This window comes from Eumetopias jubatus, unplaced genomic scaffold, assembly GCF_037043125.1.
Source record: "Eumetopias jubatus isolate StellerSeaLion01/CBP00866 unplaced genomic scaffold, mEumJub1_p1.0 scaffold_7, whole genome shotgun sequence".
Taxonomy (NCBI): Eukaryota; Metazoa; Chordata; class Mammalia; order Carnivora; family Otariidae; genus Eumetopias; species Eumetopias jubatus.
This window is the reverse complement of record NW_028274813.1, coordinates 36,256,703-36,277,535: the sequence shown is the minus strand read 5'-3', so window position 1 is coordinate 36,277,535 and position 20,833 is coordinate 36,256,703. Positions and strand designations below refer to the sequence as shown.

Below are 20,833 nucleotides of genomic sequence, written 5' to 3'. Positions count from 1 at the left end.
CAAGAGTTGGATGCCCAACCAGCTGAGCCTTCCAGGCCCCCAGAAAGGCCATTTGAAGCACTATATATTTTTTGGTGAATGGTGTGATTATTCCAGAACCCCATCTGATTTGATGACCAGAAAATTATGTACTAACTATGCTTATTTGACATATTTAACTTTTTTTTTTAATTGTAGCTATTAAGGGCACCAGGCTTGGCTCATTAGGTAGAGCATGCAACTCTTGATTTCGGGGTTGTAAGTTCAAGCCCCACATTGGGTGCAGAGATTCCTTAAAATCCTTTAAGGGGTGCCTGGGTGGTTTAGTCACTTGAGCTGCTGACTCTTATTTTGGCTCAGGTCATGATCTCAGGGTTGTGGGATCGAGCCCCACGTTGCCGGGCTCTGTGTTCAACGCGGAGCCTGCTGGTCCCTCTCCCTTTGCTCCTTCCCCTGCTCACGTTTGTGTGCTCTCTCTCTCAACTAAATAAAATCTTGTTTAAAAAAAAGTCTTTTTTTTTTTTTAGGATTTATTTATTTATTTGACAGAGAGAGGAGCACAAGTAGGCAGAGCGGCAGGCAGAGGGAGAGGGAGAAGCAGGCTCCCTGCTCGGCGGGAAGCCTGCTTCTCCCTCTCCCTCTCCCCCTGCTTGTGTTCCCTCTCTTGCTCTCTCTCTCTGTGTCAAATAAATAAATAAAATCTTTAAAAAAAATTTTGTTTAAAATTATTAAAGCTATTAGCTCCTCCTTCCCCATGTTTTCTTACATAGTATCTTTGAAAACGGACCCAGCGAAATGTGAATGCAGGAGAGACCACTAAAGGAGCTTTCAGAACTACCAGCATGTGCGACCCTCTGTTTTGGAGGTAGCTAGGCTGCCTATTAGTGGGAACGCTTTGGGCGCAGGATGTTGGATGAGGGACAAAAGATGCCAGGTTGACTTGCTTCAGCCAACACAGACCAAAGCTCTGAGAACAGGGTCCTGCCCCCGTGCCTCCCCAGTACCCTGCCCTCAGTGGGACTCATGCCAGAAGAAGACTCAATCTGACACGTCTCACCTGTGTCTACTTTGATTTCAGAAACTCCCTGTGTAGACTAGATAGTTGAACTCCCAAAAAATCCATCTACTTTTGTTTCTCAGGACCCCTCCCCCATTTCATTATTCAAAGCCTTTGCTTCGTCCTATGTAGCAGGAGCCCTGTGGCCATAAGTCAGTCTATGTCTTTGGTAAGTCACTCTGGCTGGTTGTGAAGCCTCTTCAAAGACATGGGGCCGAGGGAAGTGGAGGCTCTTTTTAAAAAGACTCTTTCTAGCAGGATGTGTGAATGATCTGGTCAGAGCTGTCAATGCGTAAAGCAGATGGGACAGCTAAGTGGAAAGACATACCCCAGAATGTTTACAGTGGGTATCTTTTGGTGTTGGCATCGATGATTGTAATTTTCTTTTTGCTCATCTGTATTTTCTGATGTTCATTACAGAAAAAGGAACATGGTTTTGTTTTGTTTTTTTCTTTAAAAAAATGTCATCAGTGTTTTTACCTTTTGCCTTCATTTCTCTTGATGGTAGAGACTTGGCACCATTGGGTCAGTGTTTGAAGGAGGGACTTACTCAGACATGCTCCCATATATGATCCGTCCCTGTGTAGACTAGATAGTTGTCTTACTGCCGGAAGGATCAAGTCCATGAAAAGAAACTTTTTAACCAAGCATAATTTTCACATTTCACCTACCAATGTGAAAAGCCCACCTATTGTATAATAGTAGCAATTAAACTGTTGTCATTTAAGCTCAGCAGTTACTACCATGGCAACTGTGTGTTGGGATTGTTTTTCTCTCCCTTGCAGAATGGGCAGGGAGATGTGTGCCTTTTTAAATTGATAAAGTTTTTCATTGCTCTCTGTTTATCTGTATTTTCTCAAGGTTAGTTTGGGAGACCAAACAATGCTGCTAGTCATAGAGTTGACTTGCTATGGCCTGATCCAGTAGGACTGGAAGGATTTAGAGATTTTAGCGCGGGAAGAGCCAGATGTGGGATCGGCCTCCCCACTTCCATTTTCCTTCCGATCAGCCTGATCATTGCACCTCTGGAGCATGGGGCCACTGCTCCTGGACCCTGCAGAAATGCTTTTTTGAGGGTTGGGGAGTTTCCTTGAGGAGACTGCAGCCCCACCAGTGCATTCGGGGGCAGGCGGCATCCAGCAGCACCAGCAGGTCCAGTGTACTCGGCTTTGGGGCCCATATTTAGCAGGACCCAGGGACAGCTGAGCATGTGGGCACAAGTTAGATGTTGCATTTGGAGAGAGCCGTTTCCAAATCTGCACTCCCTAATTTCACTGGTCCAGAACATGCTCTCTCTCTTTCAAGGTAAGGATGTAATAATTACTAAATGTTGGGCTTTTGGGACCTGTGAGAAATGATTGATATTGTCGAGTCTTAAAATAAGGCTGAGAGTGAGCCTAAAAGGGACTGGACACAAACCAAGGGTGCTCTGGTAAACAGCCACTTGGGCTCTCTTAGAGAAACCAACGTTAGGGATATGGAGAAATTTTCAGAGACATTATGGTAAACCCTGGGAGGAGTTAACAAGGAAAATGGCAAAAATTCTTCCCCTGCAAAGTCTTGAACGCTATTTGTACTATAAGATAGATTTTTTTGCAAAAAGCAGAGGAATGGACTCGGTGAACTCTCTGCCTTACCTAAACCAGGATGCACAGGGCAAAAAAGGCAGGGCAGAAACCCCAGCCCCACCCCCAGAAATTTCTTCTTCAGGAAGACCTGAAGAAGGCATTCCTGTTGGACTCAGGGGCTTCCAATTTTGCCAGTTTTTTCAAACCTGAAACAGAAATTTGATTTGAAGAGGACAGAAATCCTCTTTTCTGTGCCCCAAATCTAAATGTTTCTTCCCTCCGTTTACAGCACTTCATAAATAACCCATAGCCAAGATAACACTGTGACTTTCTTCCCAGCATTGCAATCCTGTAGCGTCAGAACAAAGACTGTGTGTGTGTGTGTGTGTGTGCGCGCGTGTGTGCGCGCGCGTGCTCAAGAGAGGAAGGAGTGGAGATATTTGTTTATTGGAAGGGAGAAAACAGAGATTAAAACATGCAGTGAGCGGAGAGGCCGATCGGTCCCTTCCCCGGGGCACTGCTTTGTGGCCGCGAGCCTGCGGGAGGGCAGCTGCTGGGGAGGATGCTGAGCCGGGGGATGGAGCTGCCCGCCGCCGCCGGGGGAGGGGCCGCTTCGGCCTGGGAGGTGGAGGTGCAGCCGGGAACTTGGAGCTTCCGCTAACCAGGAGGAATGGTTTTTTCTCATCAACAGTAAGTGCCATTTCAGCCATCAGCTCAGCATATGGCCGAGGGGCAGCTGCCTTGTCTGTGTGTCTCACTCTCTCGCTCCCTCGTGTTGGTTACAATAGGAGTGACCGACGAGATGGTGGCTGTGTGTGATCAGCCATCAGGGGGATGGGTGCTCTCCCTGTGTCCTCTCGCCTGTGGTGTCTGCAGTCAGCCTTTGACAAGCCGGGGAGAGAGGTGATGATGCTGAGTGGAAAATGGAAGTCCTCCGGCGAATAAATGCTTCAAAGAGGCGATTAGCTCAAATGTCTTGTGATGTCCATGCCCCCCACATCAGGGCTTCAAGATCTTGGAGCAATTGATGATCTTACTATAAAGCTGTTTAGTCATTTAAAAAGATGCAAGTGTACAGAATCTGTACAGTGTTTTTAGCAACTTCAGCTGCCCCACAGGTTTGCGTATTGTTTGTTTGTTTCAGCATAAATTCAGATACTTCCACCATCTGTTGTCCTTAGTATTTTTTTAAGTTATGCTGTCCACATTGGCATGGGATTTTTTTTAATTTATGATGATCTAAGGTCTTTGTAGTTTAACTGTAGACCCTTTAGCATGTAGAGAAGAGGAGTGAAATGTAAATTATTCCATAGAAATGAATTTGGTATTAAAAGCCTCCATCACACGTTGTAAGACTTAGTTCTGATACACAGAATGATATTAATAGGACTTGATTTTGTTTTGGAGGGAGAGCGGGGTTCATAAGTATTCTATTCTGATCTATCGCTATTAAAATAAAACTTTATTCACCTTAATTATTTTCTGCATTTCTACCCATAATCCCTGCAAAAGATCTTCTAATTTGTAGCTACTCTTAGCAAAAGTTCTTCTTTTGTTTGGTTTCATATAAAAATGCTTTAGTTCTATCCAGGTCTTCCACTAATCCACCCAGGTGAAAAACTTCCCCGTTGCACCTAAAAATGTTGTTTTTCCAGTCCTCAGAATTAGAATTCAACTCAGGAAATCACACTTATTTTTTCCTGGAGAAATAGGACTTATTGAAATATATGTGTGAGCAATGTTGTTGAGTGCACTGGGGTAAAAAACATGGGTAAGTGCAGAGATAGGGAGCTCCGTAAACAAACGGTCCCTGGGGTTGATGTAACGCAGTATTGCGATTGCTTCCCTGTGCCAGAAGGCTGGATTCTGAAGGGCTTTCCTCGTGTCCCAACATTAACTCAAGATTTGAATTTTTCCAAGAGCGATATTAACAAGGCCTGACATGGAGGTCGGTTGCCTGGGTTGGCAAATGACACATCCTTCCTGGCCTGGGAAAGGTGATAATTAGATTACAGTATCTGTACGGAAGAGAATGATACAGACTCCACCAAACAGCTGATGGTTCCTAGAGCAAGTTGTAACATAATTATCTGAAAAAAATGTTTTAAATCACCATGCAGTTTTGGATATTATGCCTTCTGTCAGAGGTTGGGACCTAGAAGGAGGTTAAATCCTGATTAGATGAATCTTTTGTAGCTTTTTGGCAACTTCTTTTCTTTTCCTCCTACCTTCCCTTCCTCTTTAATGTGCCCTAAGAGTAGGTGTGATTTGTGTGCTTGTTTTTCAGTATTTCACTTGCCCTGTAGGGAACCAAGGTATAGCAGCATGTAGGGCTTGTAATGTGGCAGCAAATTGTTTTGTGGCAAACGGCTTGGAGGTGCTCTGACCTTTACCTCTTTCTTTTAATATATAATACAGCCATGTCTTTTATGAAAACAAATTTGAAGGTATGAGTGAACATCATTTATTCTTTCAAAAGATATTTATTGAGCACCTCCTATATTGTATTATAATGTTGAAATTCAATCTAAATTACATCATGAGCTCTATGGGAAAAATAAGACCTATATTTCAGTTATCTCTTGAATCCTTGGGACTCTGCACAGGATCCAAGACAAAGCACATGGTTAAATGCTTATCGAAAAGAATTATGGAGGGGCAAGTGCGGGCCCCCAAAGGATAGTACTTGGTGGACGGGCTTCTATGCTCCCCAGTGTATCCCAGAACCATGAGACTGGACTTCTGATCATAGTCCCCAACAGCAACAAAAACCATCCTGTGCCTGATACTAGCTAATGTATGTGCAGGTTTATACAAGTTGCCATGAGGAAAGGGCTTATGAACAGCAGCTCTGGACCCGAATGCCCAGGTTGGAATCCTGCCTCTGCCATTTAATGATCGGTGACTGGGGCAGGTTATTTGATCCCTGTGCCACGGTTACCTCACCTATTGAATGGGGATGCCAACAGTACTGATCTCATAGCATTGCTGGGAGGATTAAATGCATTGCTAACAAATAAAACACCATGGGCCTGGCACAGGTAGATGTCAGCAAGTTCTGTAGTTGTTCCATGTAGTCATAAAGTTTGTGAATTAGAAAGCATACCCGGTGTAGACACTTAAAAAGAATGGAATAGCAGTAGAAAATCTAATATTTTATTCCCATACTCCGTTGGCTTGTCTTAAGCACTCCATTTCAAACACCACTGGCCTGCAGTATCATAGTCCTGGGGAAGCCAAGTAAGTTCTTCCCCCTGCTCCATACTCCCCTCCCCCCCGCCCTGCTTATTGCACACCTCACCCTGGGATGACCAGGATTCACGATCACTGTATCCCTGTGTTTGCACCCAGGTTCTTTTGTCTCTTGTTAGCTCCTGTCATTTAAAGTTACATTTCTGCTCTTTTCTTTTTAAAATAAAGAGGCTGGGATACTTAGGATGGAGTAGGGTCAGGTGCCCAATAGAGGGGGTGGGCAGGAGAGCTGTGCAGGGGCCACCAGGCCCAAGCCCCTCTCCCCCACCTCTTGGAAGCTCTTAGGGCTGGGCTGCTTCTCCAGCCAGAGCCTTCCTGAAGGGCAGCCCCTTGCAAACTGCCTGAAAGACTCCTTGTCCTATAGGGCCTGGGGTTACCAGCTCCTCTGGCATTGTCTGGAGTGTCCTTTCTGGTCCCCAGGCAGTCAGGGTGGCAAGATATCGGGGTGAGGAGGATGTACCGCTAAAGCCTCTAAAGCCACAGGAACAAAGGCAGGATCTAGGTTACAGCTGCATCCAGGCCTGGCCCCAGATTCTGTTACTTCCTTTTTAATAAATCATCTTGTGGCTTTGAAGGGAGCTCCTTTTGGTGTTTGCAGTAAGACTGTAATTTGGAAAAACTTAGCGCCATGAAAATCATCTCGATCGTGGTTTCTGGGCATTGATCTCTGTTAGGCACTATGCCAAATACATTTCATGTGTTTATATCTCATTCAACCTTCTCAGGCACCCAGGGAGGGAAGGGATAACTAGTGTTGACACAGTTTTTCATATGAGCTTAAACAGAGCCAGGATTCAAACCCAGGCCCTGCCCACTAAGTCTGTGCTCTTTACCACCAGACTCCACAGCCTCCTCCCAGGCCTCCCCCACCTCATAGCAGAGTGGGGAATAAATATTTATGAAAGGACTTTGTAAGGTCCTGTGCCTTATAAATGAGTTGTTACTGTAGCATCATAGAATCCCAGTTGGCAGTAATAAGAGCTAGTAGTATACTGAGTGCTTACTCTCTACCAAAGACTTTACACACATGCTTTTGTTTCGGTCTCATGACTACCTGCAAAGTGGATAATTTTGCAGCTAACAAGGAAACTGGGAATCAGGAAAGTTAGGCTCCTTGCAGGAGTGCACAGCTCATGGATGGTACAGTGGGACTTAGAGCCAGGTCTGTTCACTTCCAGAACTCTGGCCTTAACTTCACCCAGATATTACCACCTCCCTGAAGCTTGAGGGACCTCAGAAGCCTACTAGAGTTGAGGATGCTGAAGTAAAAGGATTTTCCCTAAATCCTAAAACTAGCTGTTAATAGAGCTAGAGCTAAAAGTCCCCAGGGTTGACTTGGTTGATGGGAGGAGGCAAAAAATAAAAAATAAGTAAAAATTAAAACACACACAAATCTGTGGTCTACTTAAATAATAGCATGTCGTGGAAGTGTTCATACACATTCATTCTGCAACAAATGTTTGTCAATACCTCCTGCCCACCAGGCAGAGTGGGGGTGCTGTGCATGCAGAAGCAGCAAGCCCCGTGCAGCCTGGCTAGCGTGGATGCTGTCGTGATGGGTGCACGGTGCATGAGGGATGTGGACACAACACAGGGCAGGAGGTCCTGGGTGCTGCAGGAGCATGTGGGCCGGGGGCCCCCAGTGTCTTTTGTGAGCAGTGGTAGACGCTCCAGGAGAAGGGAAGGCGGGGGGGGGCACTGAATGCTTGATGACCTGAAAAAGCGTGTTTGAACTGGTATGTTGAGGTAGGGTGAGGACCATGGAAGCTTTTGAGTGTCAATGGATCAGACTTACCATCTAGAATGTGCCTTTGGGCCACAGAACCACAACTGGACAAGGGCCGGGGGGCCGGGATGGTGGTTGGGAGCTGTTCACAGGCAGTCCAGGAAGAGATGATGCTAACAGGCAATGCAGCACACTCTGGCGAGTTGGAGCCAGTGCCTCAGTTTCTCTTTCTAGTGCTGCAGGATGGAGTTCTGACAGCACCTTGTTACATGAATATTGATAGGTAGGAACTTTGCATTGTGGCTATTGTTCCAAATCTCTGGAATTCACTAAGCATCCCACAGATCAGGGTGCTGGGTGGCTCAGTCGTTTAAGCATCCAACTCTCAGTTTCCACTCAGGTTATGATCTCATGGGTCGTGAGATGGAGCCTTGTGTTGGGCTCCATGCTCAGCAGGGAGTCTGCTTGAAAATTCTCTCCCTCTGCCCCTCCCCACACTAGCATTCTCACTCGCTTTCTCTCTCTCTCTCTCTCAAATAAATAAATAAATTTTAAAAAATCCCAGAGATCACCAGAACAAGCCCTCACTCACTTTAGGACTTCCATGAAGGCAGTTTATAGAAGGTTTTTTGTTTTGTTTTTTGTTTTTCAAGATCTACATAAAGATTATTTTCCTAGCAGCTGTGTCATTTCCCCCTGACAGTACGTTGATGTGCCAGTGGGCTCACCAAGTATACTGACGCAATGTGTGTGAGTTCAGATCTGCTCCACACATATGTGTTAGTTCAAATCTGCTCCACACTGTGTAAGAGGCAGATGATTTAGGACTACGCTTGTAGATTATCTTTGCCCTATTCCCCACCACACTACCTCCTCCCCTTTTGGCTAATACAGCTGTCCCCTAATGGGCTCGGTGTATGTGTAAGGTTCCCTCAACCCCTTAGACTGGACATGGTGGGCTTTAGCTCATGTTCTGTGCTTGCTCAAGAAGAGAGTCCCATGAGAAGCATCATAGGCCAGATACCACCAAATGAGCCAAGCAGGTAATATCTTTAAACCATCAGGGAAAATCCCTGTCCGCTGCAATCTCAGGTATACCCAAGAAAGAAACTGGATAGAAATCAAGTGTGGCTATTTTATTTTATTATTATTTTTAAAGATTTTATTTATTTATTTTAGAGAGAGCGCACGCGTGCATGCGGGGTAAGGGGCAAAGGCAGAGAATCTTTTTTTTTTTTCTTAAGATTTTATTTATTTATTTGACAGAGAGGGACACAGCGAGAGAGGGAACACAAGCAGGCGGAATGGGAGAGGGAGAAGCAGGCTTCCCGCCGAGCAGGGAGCCCGATGCGGGGCTCGATCCCAGGACCCTGGGATCATGACCTGAGCCGAAGGCAGGTGCTTAACGACTGAGCCACCCAGGTGGCCAAAGGCAGAGAATCTTAAGCAGACTCCACAGTGAGCATGGAGCCTAACAAGGGGTTCAATCCCACAACCAAGATCTTGACCTGAGCTGAAACCAAGAGTCAGACACCCAACCAGCTGAGCCACCCAGGCGCCCCAAGTGTGGTTATTTTAACCTCAAGAGAATGAAATGGCATCTCCTCTTTGCTCTGGAGCCCTAGAAAGATATACTAGGTCTCAGGGGCATCCCACTTTGGGAATGATAGGACTTCATATTTGTGTGGGTAGATTAACTCTTAGCCTGTCTAAAAATCAACCAGACCAGCAATTGTGTTTGTTTTTTTTTAAAGATTTTATTTATTTATTTGACAGAGAGATACAGCGACAGAGGGAGTGGGGGAGGGAGAAGTAGGCTTCACGCAGAGCAGGGAGCCCGATGTGGGGCTCCATCCCAGGACCCTGGGATCATGACCTGAGACTGAGCCGCCCAGGCGCCCCTAGACCAGCAATTTTGTTAAGTGTCACATATTCTGTGAAAACTCTGTGATGTGAGAGCTGTTCTCTCTCTATATATAAAATCAATAACCAACATAAGTTGTTTTTTACACTGTTAACACCTTTGTTGGCACATTCTTGTCACCACTAAATGTTGGGCTTTGGCTTTTTTTTACCTCTTTTTTTCCTGCAAATATATTTAGGGTGAAGAAGCTGAAGGAGACCTTTGCTTTTATTCAGCAGTTAGACAAAAACATGAGCAACCTTCGTACCTGGCTGGCTCGAATCGAGTCAGAGCTTTCTAAGCCTGTCGTCTATGACGTCTGTGATGATCAAGAGATCCAGAAGAGGCTCGCCGAGCAGCAGGTAAGGACAGAAGGCTTTTATAAGAGTATAGGTGTCTGTGATATCTGCTAACTCCAACCTTCCCCATATTGGCTGTGTCTTTTAGCATGTTCACATTTCATAATATTGGTTCATTTTTTTCCAGAGAAAACTGACCACCTATCCACGTTCTTGTACATGTGAGACCATCTCTTGGCGTGCCCGTCTTCTGCCCCATTCACACATCTCTTTGTGAAATGCTTTGAATAATGTTTGAGATGTAGGTCTTAGTCTTAGTGGTAAATAAGGTGTTTTGCTTATGTATTTTTAAACTTGGATCTTTGTTTTAGAACATAGTTTTAGAAGGCAATGAATTGAAAGAAAAATAAATTTTCTAACGAAGGAAAGTTTTCATGGGACAATAGATCATCTGATAGAGCTTCCAACAAAAAAAAAGTGGGGGGGGGGATTGTAAAAAGGAAGTTGCTTAGGCCAATAGCATAGGAAACTCCTCTTGCAGTGCTCTGTGCATTTCTCCCATCGGTTATGCACCCTCTGAGCCGACCCTGGAAACTCCACAGCATGAAACCACTGAGTCCCACCAGTGTTATCATCACACTAATCTGGTGGGGCTCATTGATGTCACAGACTTAGCAAATCCACTTTCCTGCCCTCCCATCAGCTCACATTCACAGGTTCATTCTCATATGCAGTACCTGGAGCTTATCTTTATTTCTAAAATTAAGTTCATAGTAGCCTTTTGGTAGCTTTCCTTCACCTTCATCGTTTTTTTCTTAGACCCAGGAGCAGATTCCACTTTGACTGTATAAGCAATATTGTTGTCAAGAGGTTCTCAGATGCGTTATCTGTTTTCTTCACGTTATCTCCAAAGCCTTGGTGTTTGCTGTCTGTCAACACACAGGAAGATTCACCCACATGTAATAGCTGCTCTTAGAGAAAGAATTGGGGGCTGACCCTTTCTCACAGATTCAAGAGCAGAAAGTGATGATAAATTAATGACAAATTCCCTTGAGTTCAAGTCGATCCCTTTAATGGCAATGAGTGACACCCCCTGCTACCATAAAATAGAGCCAAGTATTTGATATTCCTCTTGACTTAGATCTTTATTCAGTCTATTGCTATTACTGTTTGTAAACGATGCCTATTCTCTGACATTCAAATTAGTATGATTTAGCAATGCTAGGAAGTAAAAATACTGGTATTGGCACTTAGCCGCAGAAATTTAAGTATGCCCTTTCTGTTGAGGTCATCGCAATTCTGTCTTGGTTTTGTGGAAAAATGAATACTGATGTAAGTACCATGTTAATGGACATTGCGGAGATTTTAACGCCATTCTCAGTGAAGTCACAGCTACTGGACATTATCAGCTTTATTTGCAAGTTTGATCCACTAAGAAGAATTTCTTGAATAGTCTCTTTACAGACAAGCCTTTACAAATAACAATTTACCATGAGTGGTGAGTTTTTTCGGGTAAATAGTATAGAAACTGAGTATATTTTTCCTCTTAAAGAAAGACTGGCTAAATTTGGCAGGGGCCAGTAACATGTGTTAACGTTTTATAAATCTAAGGTGTGCCAGAACATCATTAAATTGCAGGGCGTGTATTCCCCAAAGGCTACAGTTTGGTGGCTGCCATCCTCCTGGCCTTGTTTGGTCCTGTTTTGAAACGGTCCATAATTTCGCCTCTGGTTGATTTGAAGCTTCCCTCTTTATAGAACTCAGAATCACTATCCTGGAATTCTTATCTCATAGTAATCCACAGCAATTTAAGGAGTTGGTGTTCAGGACTACCATTACTGGTAAAGAAGTTAGGTGTACAAGCTTTCTATGATTGCGTTAACAAATTACCGCAAATTTGGCAACTTCACCCAAATTTATTATCTTACTGGAGTTCTGGAGGTCAGAAATCTGACCCCAGACTAAGATGAAGGTGTCAGGAGGGCTGCATTTCTTTCTGGCAACCCTATTGGAGAATCTGTTCACCCTTTCTAGCTTCTGGAGGCTGCCCACATTGCTTGGCTCATGGCCCCTTCATCCATCTGCAGAGCCAGCAACATTGCATCTCTCTGTGCTTTTCTGTCATGGCCCCTTCTTCCTCTGACTGACTCTTCTACCTCCCTCTGCCACTTTTAAGGACCCTTGGGATCATACTGAGCCCACCTGAATAATCCAGGATGTTAAGATCAGCTGATAGGCTACATGCCAACAGAGAATTAAGGTTGCCAAACATTCACAGGTTCTGGGGACAAGGATATGGACATCTTTGGGTGGCCAATATTCTGCCTACCACAGATGTCCTGAGGAAACTTTCAGTATTTTTAAAAAAAAAAAATTTTTTTTTAATACCCAGACCAGACCTTGAAGCCTCCGTCAAAACCACAAAAAAAAAAAAACAGAAATGTGTCACACACAAAAATTATGCACAAGCCATTAAAAAACAAAAAAACACCTTGTGTTTCTATAACTAAATAAGTTTCATGATTATTTCCAGAAATGAGACTTAAAAGCTTGGGATCACCTAGTAGTGCCTTCTGCAAAATCCCTCAGTCCCCAAAAGTAATTAGGAGCTGTGCTTCCCAGATCCTCATCATAATGTTCTTGGGAGCACCCTAGGGAAGAAGTCAAACTCTACCGGAGTCCTTTTTGTTTCTCTTATGTAGAACTCCTTGGGTAACAAGGGTTATATTGTTATTTTTGTGAAATATATCATCTTCAAAATGCAAAAAGGAAGTGGTAGCAACATTTGTAACACTTTTAAACCATGAACCACTTGCATTAAGACTTCCACATTTCTCTCCTGTTTTCTTTGGCTTCCTGATTCCCTGTGGGTGCCATATGGTAACATTGCGAGAGAGTGCTGTTAGTTACCCCCCATTCTGTATTTACGAATAACCCCCCAGCAGGTGCGCTCAGCTTCATGCCAACCTCCTCATAAACCGCTCTGCTCCACGGGCTTGCCAGCCTAAGCCCCTCCCCCAGAGTCGATCTGGAGCCACCACCCCACCCACCTCCGGTGATTTTTCTGCCCACCCACCCCCTCCCCCTCAGCCCGGCTTCACTTTCTTCTTTTCCCCCTTTATCTTGTTTTTCTAGTTCCTTTTGCATTCTCCTCCTTCCTGGTTGCATTCTCCGCCTCACTCTCTAGCTGTGGATCCTCCTCATCATTTCCCCCCCATCCCACCCCACCCCCAACACCTACTCTTCCCAGTTTCAGAGCTCTTTGTCACCTACTCAAGAACAGAAACACAAAACACACAAGAGTCGGGGAGCCTGTTTCCAGAACCATGGCAAAAGTCTTTAACATTTTTTTATGTTTCTTAAGTCCTGTTCTTCAAATTGTACTTGAACAGTTCTTGAAATCTAATTATTGTGCATATTCCTGCCTCAGTGGGAACTAGTGGTGAGATGGTTTTCATAAAATGTCACTCATTTAGCACTTAAATGGTTTGCATTTTCTTTTAGTATTTATTTATTAGAGAGAGAGAGATAGCAAGAGCAAGAACACAAGCAGGGGGAGTGGGAGAGGGAGAAGCAGGCTTCCCGCCGAGCAGGAATCAGTGGGTCATTCTGCAGTGTTTGAAAAGTTTGTTTTGGAAATTTTGAAAATTTTTGAATTTTTTTTAACCAAAATGTTGATGGTCTTTTATAAACTATCGTAGAGCTCATTTCTTGCTCCCATTCGCCCTGTGTATTAATCAGTTCTCAATAGCCATTTTGTTCCATATAAGCTGAACAAATAAGGTAGAGAAACTGCAATGAGCCTACTAAAATATGCAGCCTTCACATTTATCCATAGACTAGACTTTTTCAGTACTTTTCAACCAGATCCTACCCAGCCCTACCAGGTGAGGTCAGGGACGGGTACCATTTTTCAGTTAAAATTGTCACTATTCCTCATTTAGCACCAATGTTAGGATTGCTTATTTATTATTTTAATAAAGTCAAGAGACATCAATGCCAGTAAATTTTAGGAAGGCTCATGACAATTCTCTCAGCCAACAAGAATTCTTAAAGCTTGAATTCTGTTTAAACCTGGTAATTACAAAGCTGGTGCTTGCATGGACCCCAGGAAGACTTCTACCATTTGTCCTGGACTGTTGAGCTTAAAAAACATCACCCTGTTCATTTCTCTTCACAGGACACATAGGGTGACAAACTAAAAAACACATTTTTTTTTAAAGTTTATTTTTTAGTAATCTCTACACCCAATACAGGACTTGAACTCATGGCCCGGAGCCCAAGAATCACATGCTCCTCCAACCCAGCCAACCAGGCACCCCTAGAAAACACATTTTCTTACCATAACTTTGTGCTGCTTGTCTTTAATCAGTTAGGATCCTTTTAAAAACTGCTTAATTTAAAATGTGGTGTGAGTATTAACATTTTCTTCTTTCATATCCACCTGGACAGAGAATGATCAAAATTGTACATTTATCAGAAGAAAAGTAAGAAAATATTAGTCTAGGGGCACCTGGGTGGCTCAGTCATTAAGCATCTGCCTTCAGCTTAGTCATGATCCCAGGGTCCTGGGATCGAGCCCCGCATCAGGCTCCCTGCTCGGCGGGAAGCCTGCTTCTCCCTCTCCCACTCCCCCTGCTTGTGTTCCCTCTCTCGCTGTGTCTCTCTCTGTCAAATAAATAAATAAAATCTTAAGGAAAAAAAAAAAATATTAGTATTATCTGATAACAGTAATTTCCAAAATTATTAAATATTGAGGTGACCTGGCGTGAGCTTTACGTTGCGTTTCTGTAGACCGTGGCAGGCAGTTTATAAAATAATCTCTCCTGTAAACTGAATTTTGTTGAATCCAGAGAGCTTTAGTTAACAGTGGCATATTTAGCTTTGTCTTTGTTATTTCTCCATGATGTAATTTGGATACTAAGATCAGTGGCATGCTCTGTTGTAACCTGTCACAGAATTCAGGTATCTGGAGAGGCCTACTTCCAGTTTGCAAAACAAACAGGCTCCTCGTCTCTCCCTCCTCCAGCCCTCCCATGGTGTGCAGAAGAAATATTCTCAGGGTGATACCTGAAAATGCTGTGTTTATTGTTTTTTTTTTAAGATTTTATTTATTTATTTGACAGCGAGAGGGGGAACACAAGCAGGGGGAGTGGGAGAGGGAGAAGCAGGCTCCTCCCACTGAGCAGGGAGCCCGATGCGGGGCTCGATCCCAGGACCCTGGGATCATGACCTGAGCCGAAGGCAGACGCTTAACGGCTGAGCCACCCAGGCGCCCCAAACCTACAGCACCTGGTATTCCCAGGTGGTCTCCCATCCAAGTACTAACCTGGCCCGACCCTGCTTAGCTTCCAAGATCAGACGAGATCGGGTTCGTTCAGGATGGTATGGCCGTAGACGCTGTGTTTATTGTTAAACAAGTTTTTCATTTTTCCCCATAACCATGCATTGTCTCCTCGTGAATGCTTTTTCCTGAATCCGGGAGCAGCACCATCACCGTCACAGGACAAGACTCCAGAGAGACTCTGCCCCCTCCATTGGACCCCATCTGTTGGGGAAGTGGGGTCTGAACTCCCAGACTCTTCCCTGGGGCCTATGGAGCCTGAGGATGGGCATGATTTGGGGTGTGTGTGAAGATGGCACAAAGGTCTCAGTAGATTTAAGAATTCTGGGACCCATAAAAGGTTGAGTTCTGCTCAAGTTTTAGGTCCTGCTGAAGGGACTCCCAAGGAAGACTTCTCCGGAGCCATGTCTCAATGGGGGGCCCTTGCATTCAGGTGGTATGGGGTGGATCCCGTGCCTCCCCAGAATCGGTGGGGGAGTGGGCTCTCAGGAGAGGGTACTCCTGCTTTCCCACCCCCTCTAATCAGTTCAGGTAGATCCCAGGTGTTGCCATGTGCAGGCTCTGTGCTACAGCACAAGGGTTGCACAGAGATGAGAGAGACACAGTCCTTGTTGCTGATCAAGAGGTGGACACGCACCTGGGCCAGAAGAAGGGTTGGGGGGAGTGGAGATCCTCTGATGCCAATCATCGCACCACCACCACCACCACCACCTTCTCAAGGTGCTCTGTACTCTGTTCCAACCGTAGGACCTGCAGCGAGACATCGAACAACACAGTGCAGGGGTGGAGTCTGTCTTTAACATCTGTGACGTCCTACTGCATGACTCCGATGCCTGTGCCAATGAGACGGAGTGTGACTCTCTCCAGCAGACCACCAGAAGCTTGGACAGACGCTGGAGGAACATCTGCGCCATGTCAATGGAACGGCGAATGAAGTAAGAACCGAGCTGCCCCTGAACGTTTGAAACACGGTCGGCCAAACCCAGTGCACCCTTCTCGTCTCAGTGGCAGTAGCTGTGTTCTGTTCGCTTCACTTCCAAGGCTACTGGCAGAGAAGGCTCTGTAGGTGTGGTCATGCTCATGCAGTGAATTATTCAAGGAAAATATGATCGGGGTAACGGCTTTCCCCAGCAACCCATGTCTCGAGGTGTAACCATGGCTGGCCCTGGCTACGAAACAGCGGAGGGAAGCCCTGTCTCCTGCTGGTTAACCTCTGTGAGGCAGGAGCTTTGAGGGGCAGTCCCAGGAGGAAGGTGTCCTGACCAAGAAGGGGATGTTTGCAGTTATTTCCTGGAAGAAGGATATCAGGGTCTCTCCCCCAAAATGTGCCAGTGCCAGGGGTGTTGGGAATGGGACCAGGCAAGGGAGGAAAAAAGAAAGCTCACGGCTGAAACGGATGGCTTATATTGAGATGCTCTCCTCCTGTCAGAATTGAGGAGACGTGGCGCCTGTGGCAGAAATTTCTAGATGATTACTCCCGCTTTGAGGACTGGCTCAAGTCCGCCGAGAGGACAGCAGCCTACCCGAATTCCTCAGAGGTGTTGTACACAAATGCCAAAGAAGAGCTGAAGAGGTTTGAGGTAAAGCCCCCTCCAGCCCGGTGCTCCTGATAAGCAAGCCTCTCAGGCTGGCTTTCCCCACCTGCGGCCAGGGCCGCCCAGTCCACAGCCCGCCGGCAGCTGCTAAGACGGCTTTGCCGGACAAGACCAATCCATGCCAGGCGGCATGCGGTGAACTTGAGAGCCTGTTCTTTAGCATCAGCGCCGGGGAAGGGGGCTCTCTGTGGCCATTTCAGCCTGGGGATTAACGTCGAGAGCAGGGCGTCTGGGGCCGGGGAGGGGGCGTGCCGGCCTTGGCCCTGACGCGCCCGTCTGTGTGCCGCAGGCCTTCCAGCGGCAGATCCACGAGAGGCTCACGCAGCTGGAGCTCATCAACAAGCAGTACCGGCGGCTGGCCCGGGAGAACCGCACCGACACGGCCAGCAGGCTGAAGCAGATGGTGCACGAGGGCAACCAGCGCTGGGACAACCTCCAGAAGCGGGTCACGGCCGTCCTGCGGAGACTCAGAGTAACCTTCTCTACGTCCCCCGCCTTGTTTGTAGGCCGTCGGGGAGAAGTGACGGGCGGTATCAGGCTTGTAGCAAAGCAGTGGGTAGATTTCAGTTCAGGCCTCAGGTATCTTAATATTCTTCCAACCGGCCTTCCCAGGGGTTTAAGCCAAAGCTGCCAATATTCCTGTCTTTGGTTAAGAGGTTATTTACCTAAGAATAGACTTCCGAGACAGGGCCCGTTGGTGTGATTTGTGGTACCAAGCACATCTTTTTCCAACCTCCATAAGCCCTAGAGGTTTGCACGTTGGCTCACAGATGGCCCATGGGGTCTGGGCCGCTTCCATCACCAGGTCGGGCTCAGGGCCTTCTAGGCCCGGAAAGAGGCTCACCTTGCCCTTTTGCCCGTTTTTGTGTGTCCCACTGGTTCTTGCACTATGAGAGATGTAGACAAAGCCCCCTCTACATTGTGGAGCTTAGGGACAGTGATTACCCCCCAAATTTCAGAGCGCATTGACCTAACCTCAAAGGCTGGGGTTGATTTTTGAATGTAGACGTTCACGTAAGATTTGCGTAAGGCAGGAGACACGGTATGTGAACCTTTGTGAGTCTAGGTGTAAACTGACGGGACCCGTATGGTTTGTGGCTGCAGGAAGTCATTTTATTTATTTATTTTTTTTAAGATTTTATTTATTTATTTGAGAGAGAGAGAATGAGAGATAGAGAGCACGAGAGGGAAGAGGGTCAGAGGGAGAAGCAGACTCCCCGCTGAGCAGGGAGCCCGATGCGGGACTCGATCCCGGGACTCCAGGATCATGACCTGAGCCGAAGGCAGTCGCTTAACCAACTGAGCCACCCAGGCGCCCTGCAGGAAGTCATTTTAATCCCTGCTTCTGTTCTCAGGGCAGAACGCTCTTGAAATCATTCTAAGATGAGGAGAATCTGGGCTTTTTTTTTTTTTTTTTAAACCTCTCAGGAAGAAATGGGCTAGCTTTTCAGACAATCCCCGTGCATTAATTTATCATCCTGCGGATTTGACTGTGACCAGTATAAACCTTCATTTGGCACTGAATGCTACATTTGTCTGAGAATCTGCTGCCCATCTATGAGGTAGTAACTCAAGAGGCTTCCTTAATTAAAGGCGATAAATCTGGGTCTTTCTCTGAGGGAACACGTTCAGGATTACCTGAAATGGAGCATTAGACCAGGCTTAACCCTGAGATCAGTACTTTTCCATCTTGAAGCTACTATTTCAAGCCAATAGCTTCCACAGAAGGCTTACAAGGTAAAGGCAGGCAAGGTACCTGGACGTTGAGGGGGATCCTCAAAGGGCAAGTTGGGAAAATCACTGACTTAGGGAATTATAGAATTTCAAATGCTAAAAGGACCTTCGACATCATAGTCAACATGCCCACACCCTAATTTGCCAGTGAAGACAGGAAGACTCAGAGAAGTTGGGGGGCTTGTTATCACACAGCCAGGACCAGAGCCCAGCCTCCTGACCCCACACTGGCCCCCTGATGCCCTGTGGACCTCCGGGGGCACCCTTTCCTCTTAGCCAAAAACAACCTTGTGGTCTACCTGGACTTTCTTGTGCCCTCAAAACAAATGAGACATTTTCCCCTCTTTCACAGCATTTCACCAACCAAAGGGAGGAATTCGAGGGGACCAGGGAGAGCATTCTGGTGTGGCTCACAGAGATGGACCTGCAGCTGACCAACGTGGAGCACTTCTCAGAGAGTGACGCCGATGACAAGATGCGCCAACTGAACGTAAGGCCTGCTTCGTCGGCCCCTCTCAGAAGAATGCACCTCTGCAGGGGAGAGCTGGCCAAGGACAAATGTCACCTGATACCCTGAGAGCAGATTCCAGCACTGAAAGCAGCCAGGCTGTACCCACTGTGTCCTGCAGGGTTATGAGCAAGGATACTATTCCTTACAGTCAAGGGGCCATTGGAACAAAGCTTGTTATTCTTTGTCATTTATAATCATCCACGGGGAGAACGCTCTTTAGGTTCCAAACAGAACTTCATAAGGTGCTCTTTACCCAGCTTTCGAGTCTGAGTGCAACGGTGGGGGGAGGATAACAGGAGGAGCATCTGTATCAAGAGTGGGGCCAAGAACAGATCTCATGTCCGCTCTCCCAGATATCTGTATTTCACTTTCACTATGATTCCCTCCAAGCTTGGCTTTTTTTTTTTTTTTTAAGATTTTATTTATTTATTTATTTGACAGAGAGATAGTGTAAGTAGGCAGAGTGGCAGGGGTAGGGAGAGGGAGAAGCAGGCCCTCCACTGAGCAGGGAGCCCAATGTGGGGCTTGATCCCAGCACCCGGAGATTATGACCTGAGCCGAAGGCAGACGCTTAACTGACTGAGCCACGCAGGCGCCCCTCCCTCCTTGGCTTTTAAAAGCAATTGAAAAATAGAAATGTGTCTTCCCTAATATAATGGCACCAATGAGATGATTATTGTATCAGCAGAAGCAAATGCCCGTGGGTGGCTTATTCCGGGAAATTTTCTGTTTCCACCAAGCGTCAATAAGGCAAGCTTTCTCCCTTACATCCAAAACCGGTAAATGTCCCTCCCTGCCAAACTTTTAGAATTATTTTAATTGGAAAAGTCTGTGCCCAGAGGGAGAGGGTGGGAAAAAATCACGTACAGTCATTTTACAGTATTCGATCTTGTCACCTTGTTAAAAATCAACAAAGCTCAAGTCCTGGGTGCAGGGACAAGGCATTCGGTGACATGGGGATGCTTTTTCTACAACCCAGTTAAAAGAAGCAGATGCTGGGTCCTTGGGGAAACTTTCCTTCTTTGAAATCCTTCTTTCTCCTATTCTGAGTAGGGTTTCCAGCAGGAAATTACATTAAACACCAACAAGATCGATCAGCTCATTGTCTTTGGGGAGCAGCTGATTCAGAAGAGCGAGCCGCTGGACGCCGTGCTGATCGAGGACGAGCTAGAGGAGATGCACCGGTATTGTCAGGAAGTCTTCGGCCGGGTCTCCCGCTTCCACCGCAGGCTCACCTCCCATGCCCCGGTAAGGGCAGTGCCACCCTCACTTGGGTGGCCTCCGCGCCACTCACGCTTGACCTTTGACCCAATTTTTTAAAAGAACTGGAACACCTATGGAACGGGTAACTGTGATGTATTTTATGGTAAAAGGGGGAGGGAACCTATTAGTTTTATTTCAGCTGTTATCACTATGGAGTCACACTTCCTTGGAGGCTCCTGTTACCCCATGGAAGGAATGGCACTTCCGAAAGTTCTTGCTCCTCTGACCTGTTTTCCACGTGTTCCTCAGGACAGGGCTTGCCCAGCAGGTCCGGATCCTGAGGATACGGGGATACTTGTTCTCATTTTGTGTACAGTAGTAACTTGGGGATGTGTTGGCCTGTTCCTCTTAGTGTCTGGGAACTTTTAATACTTGTGCCTTTCTGGTGCTTTGTTCTCACCTTTGAAGTGACAAAAGCACCCGTTTTCCAAAGCAACTGTGTAGTTTCCCTTGACAGAGGGACCTTTTGGGAAGTTCAGGTAGAGTTCAGGCCATTATTCAATGTTCATTGCCTTCGTGCGCCAGGAGCTTTCATGATGACCATATTGACCAACACAACTGGCTATTTCTTCCTTCTTTGTGTCCCCAACTGGCTAACTTGA

At 46.1% G+C, this 20,833-nt stretch overlaps 1 protein-coding gene and 1 non-coding gene across 2 annotated transcripts in view; one reads left to right on the top strand and one right to left on the bottom strand.

Annotated features, from left to right (window-relative positions):
• Positions 1–20,833, top strand: part of SYNE2 (spectrin repeat containing nuclear envelope protein 2) — a 261,213-nt gene that overhangs the window by 227,652 nt on the left and 12,728 nt on the right. The window contains exons 99-104 of the mRNA XM_028101704.2: positions 9,685–9,847; positions 15,876–16,063; positions 16,558–16,708; positions 17,013–17,195; positions 18,810–18,947; positions 20,022–20,216. Coding sequence (XP_027957505.2) covers positions 9,685–9,847; positions 15,876–16,063; positions 16,558–16,708; positions 17,013–17,195; positions 18,810–18,947; positions 20,022–20,216 — 1,018 coding nt within the window. The remainder of the gene's footprint in view (positions 1–9,684; positions 9,848–15,875; positions 16,064–16,557; positions 16,709–17,012; positions 17,196–18,809; positions 18,948–20,021; positions 20,217–20,833) is intronic.
• On the bottom strand, positions 15,065–15,183 carry LOC114208540 (5S ribosomal RNA). The gene has a single exon (XR_003609052.1). It is a non-coding gene; the product is annotated as a 5S ribosomal RNA (ribosomal RNA).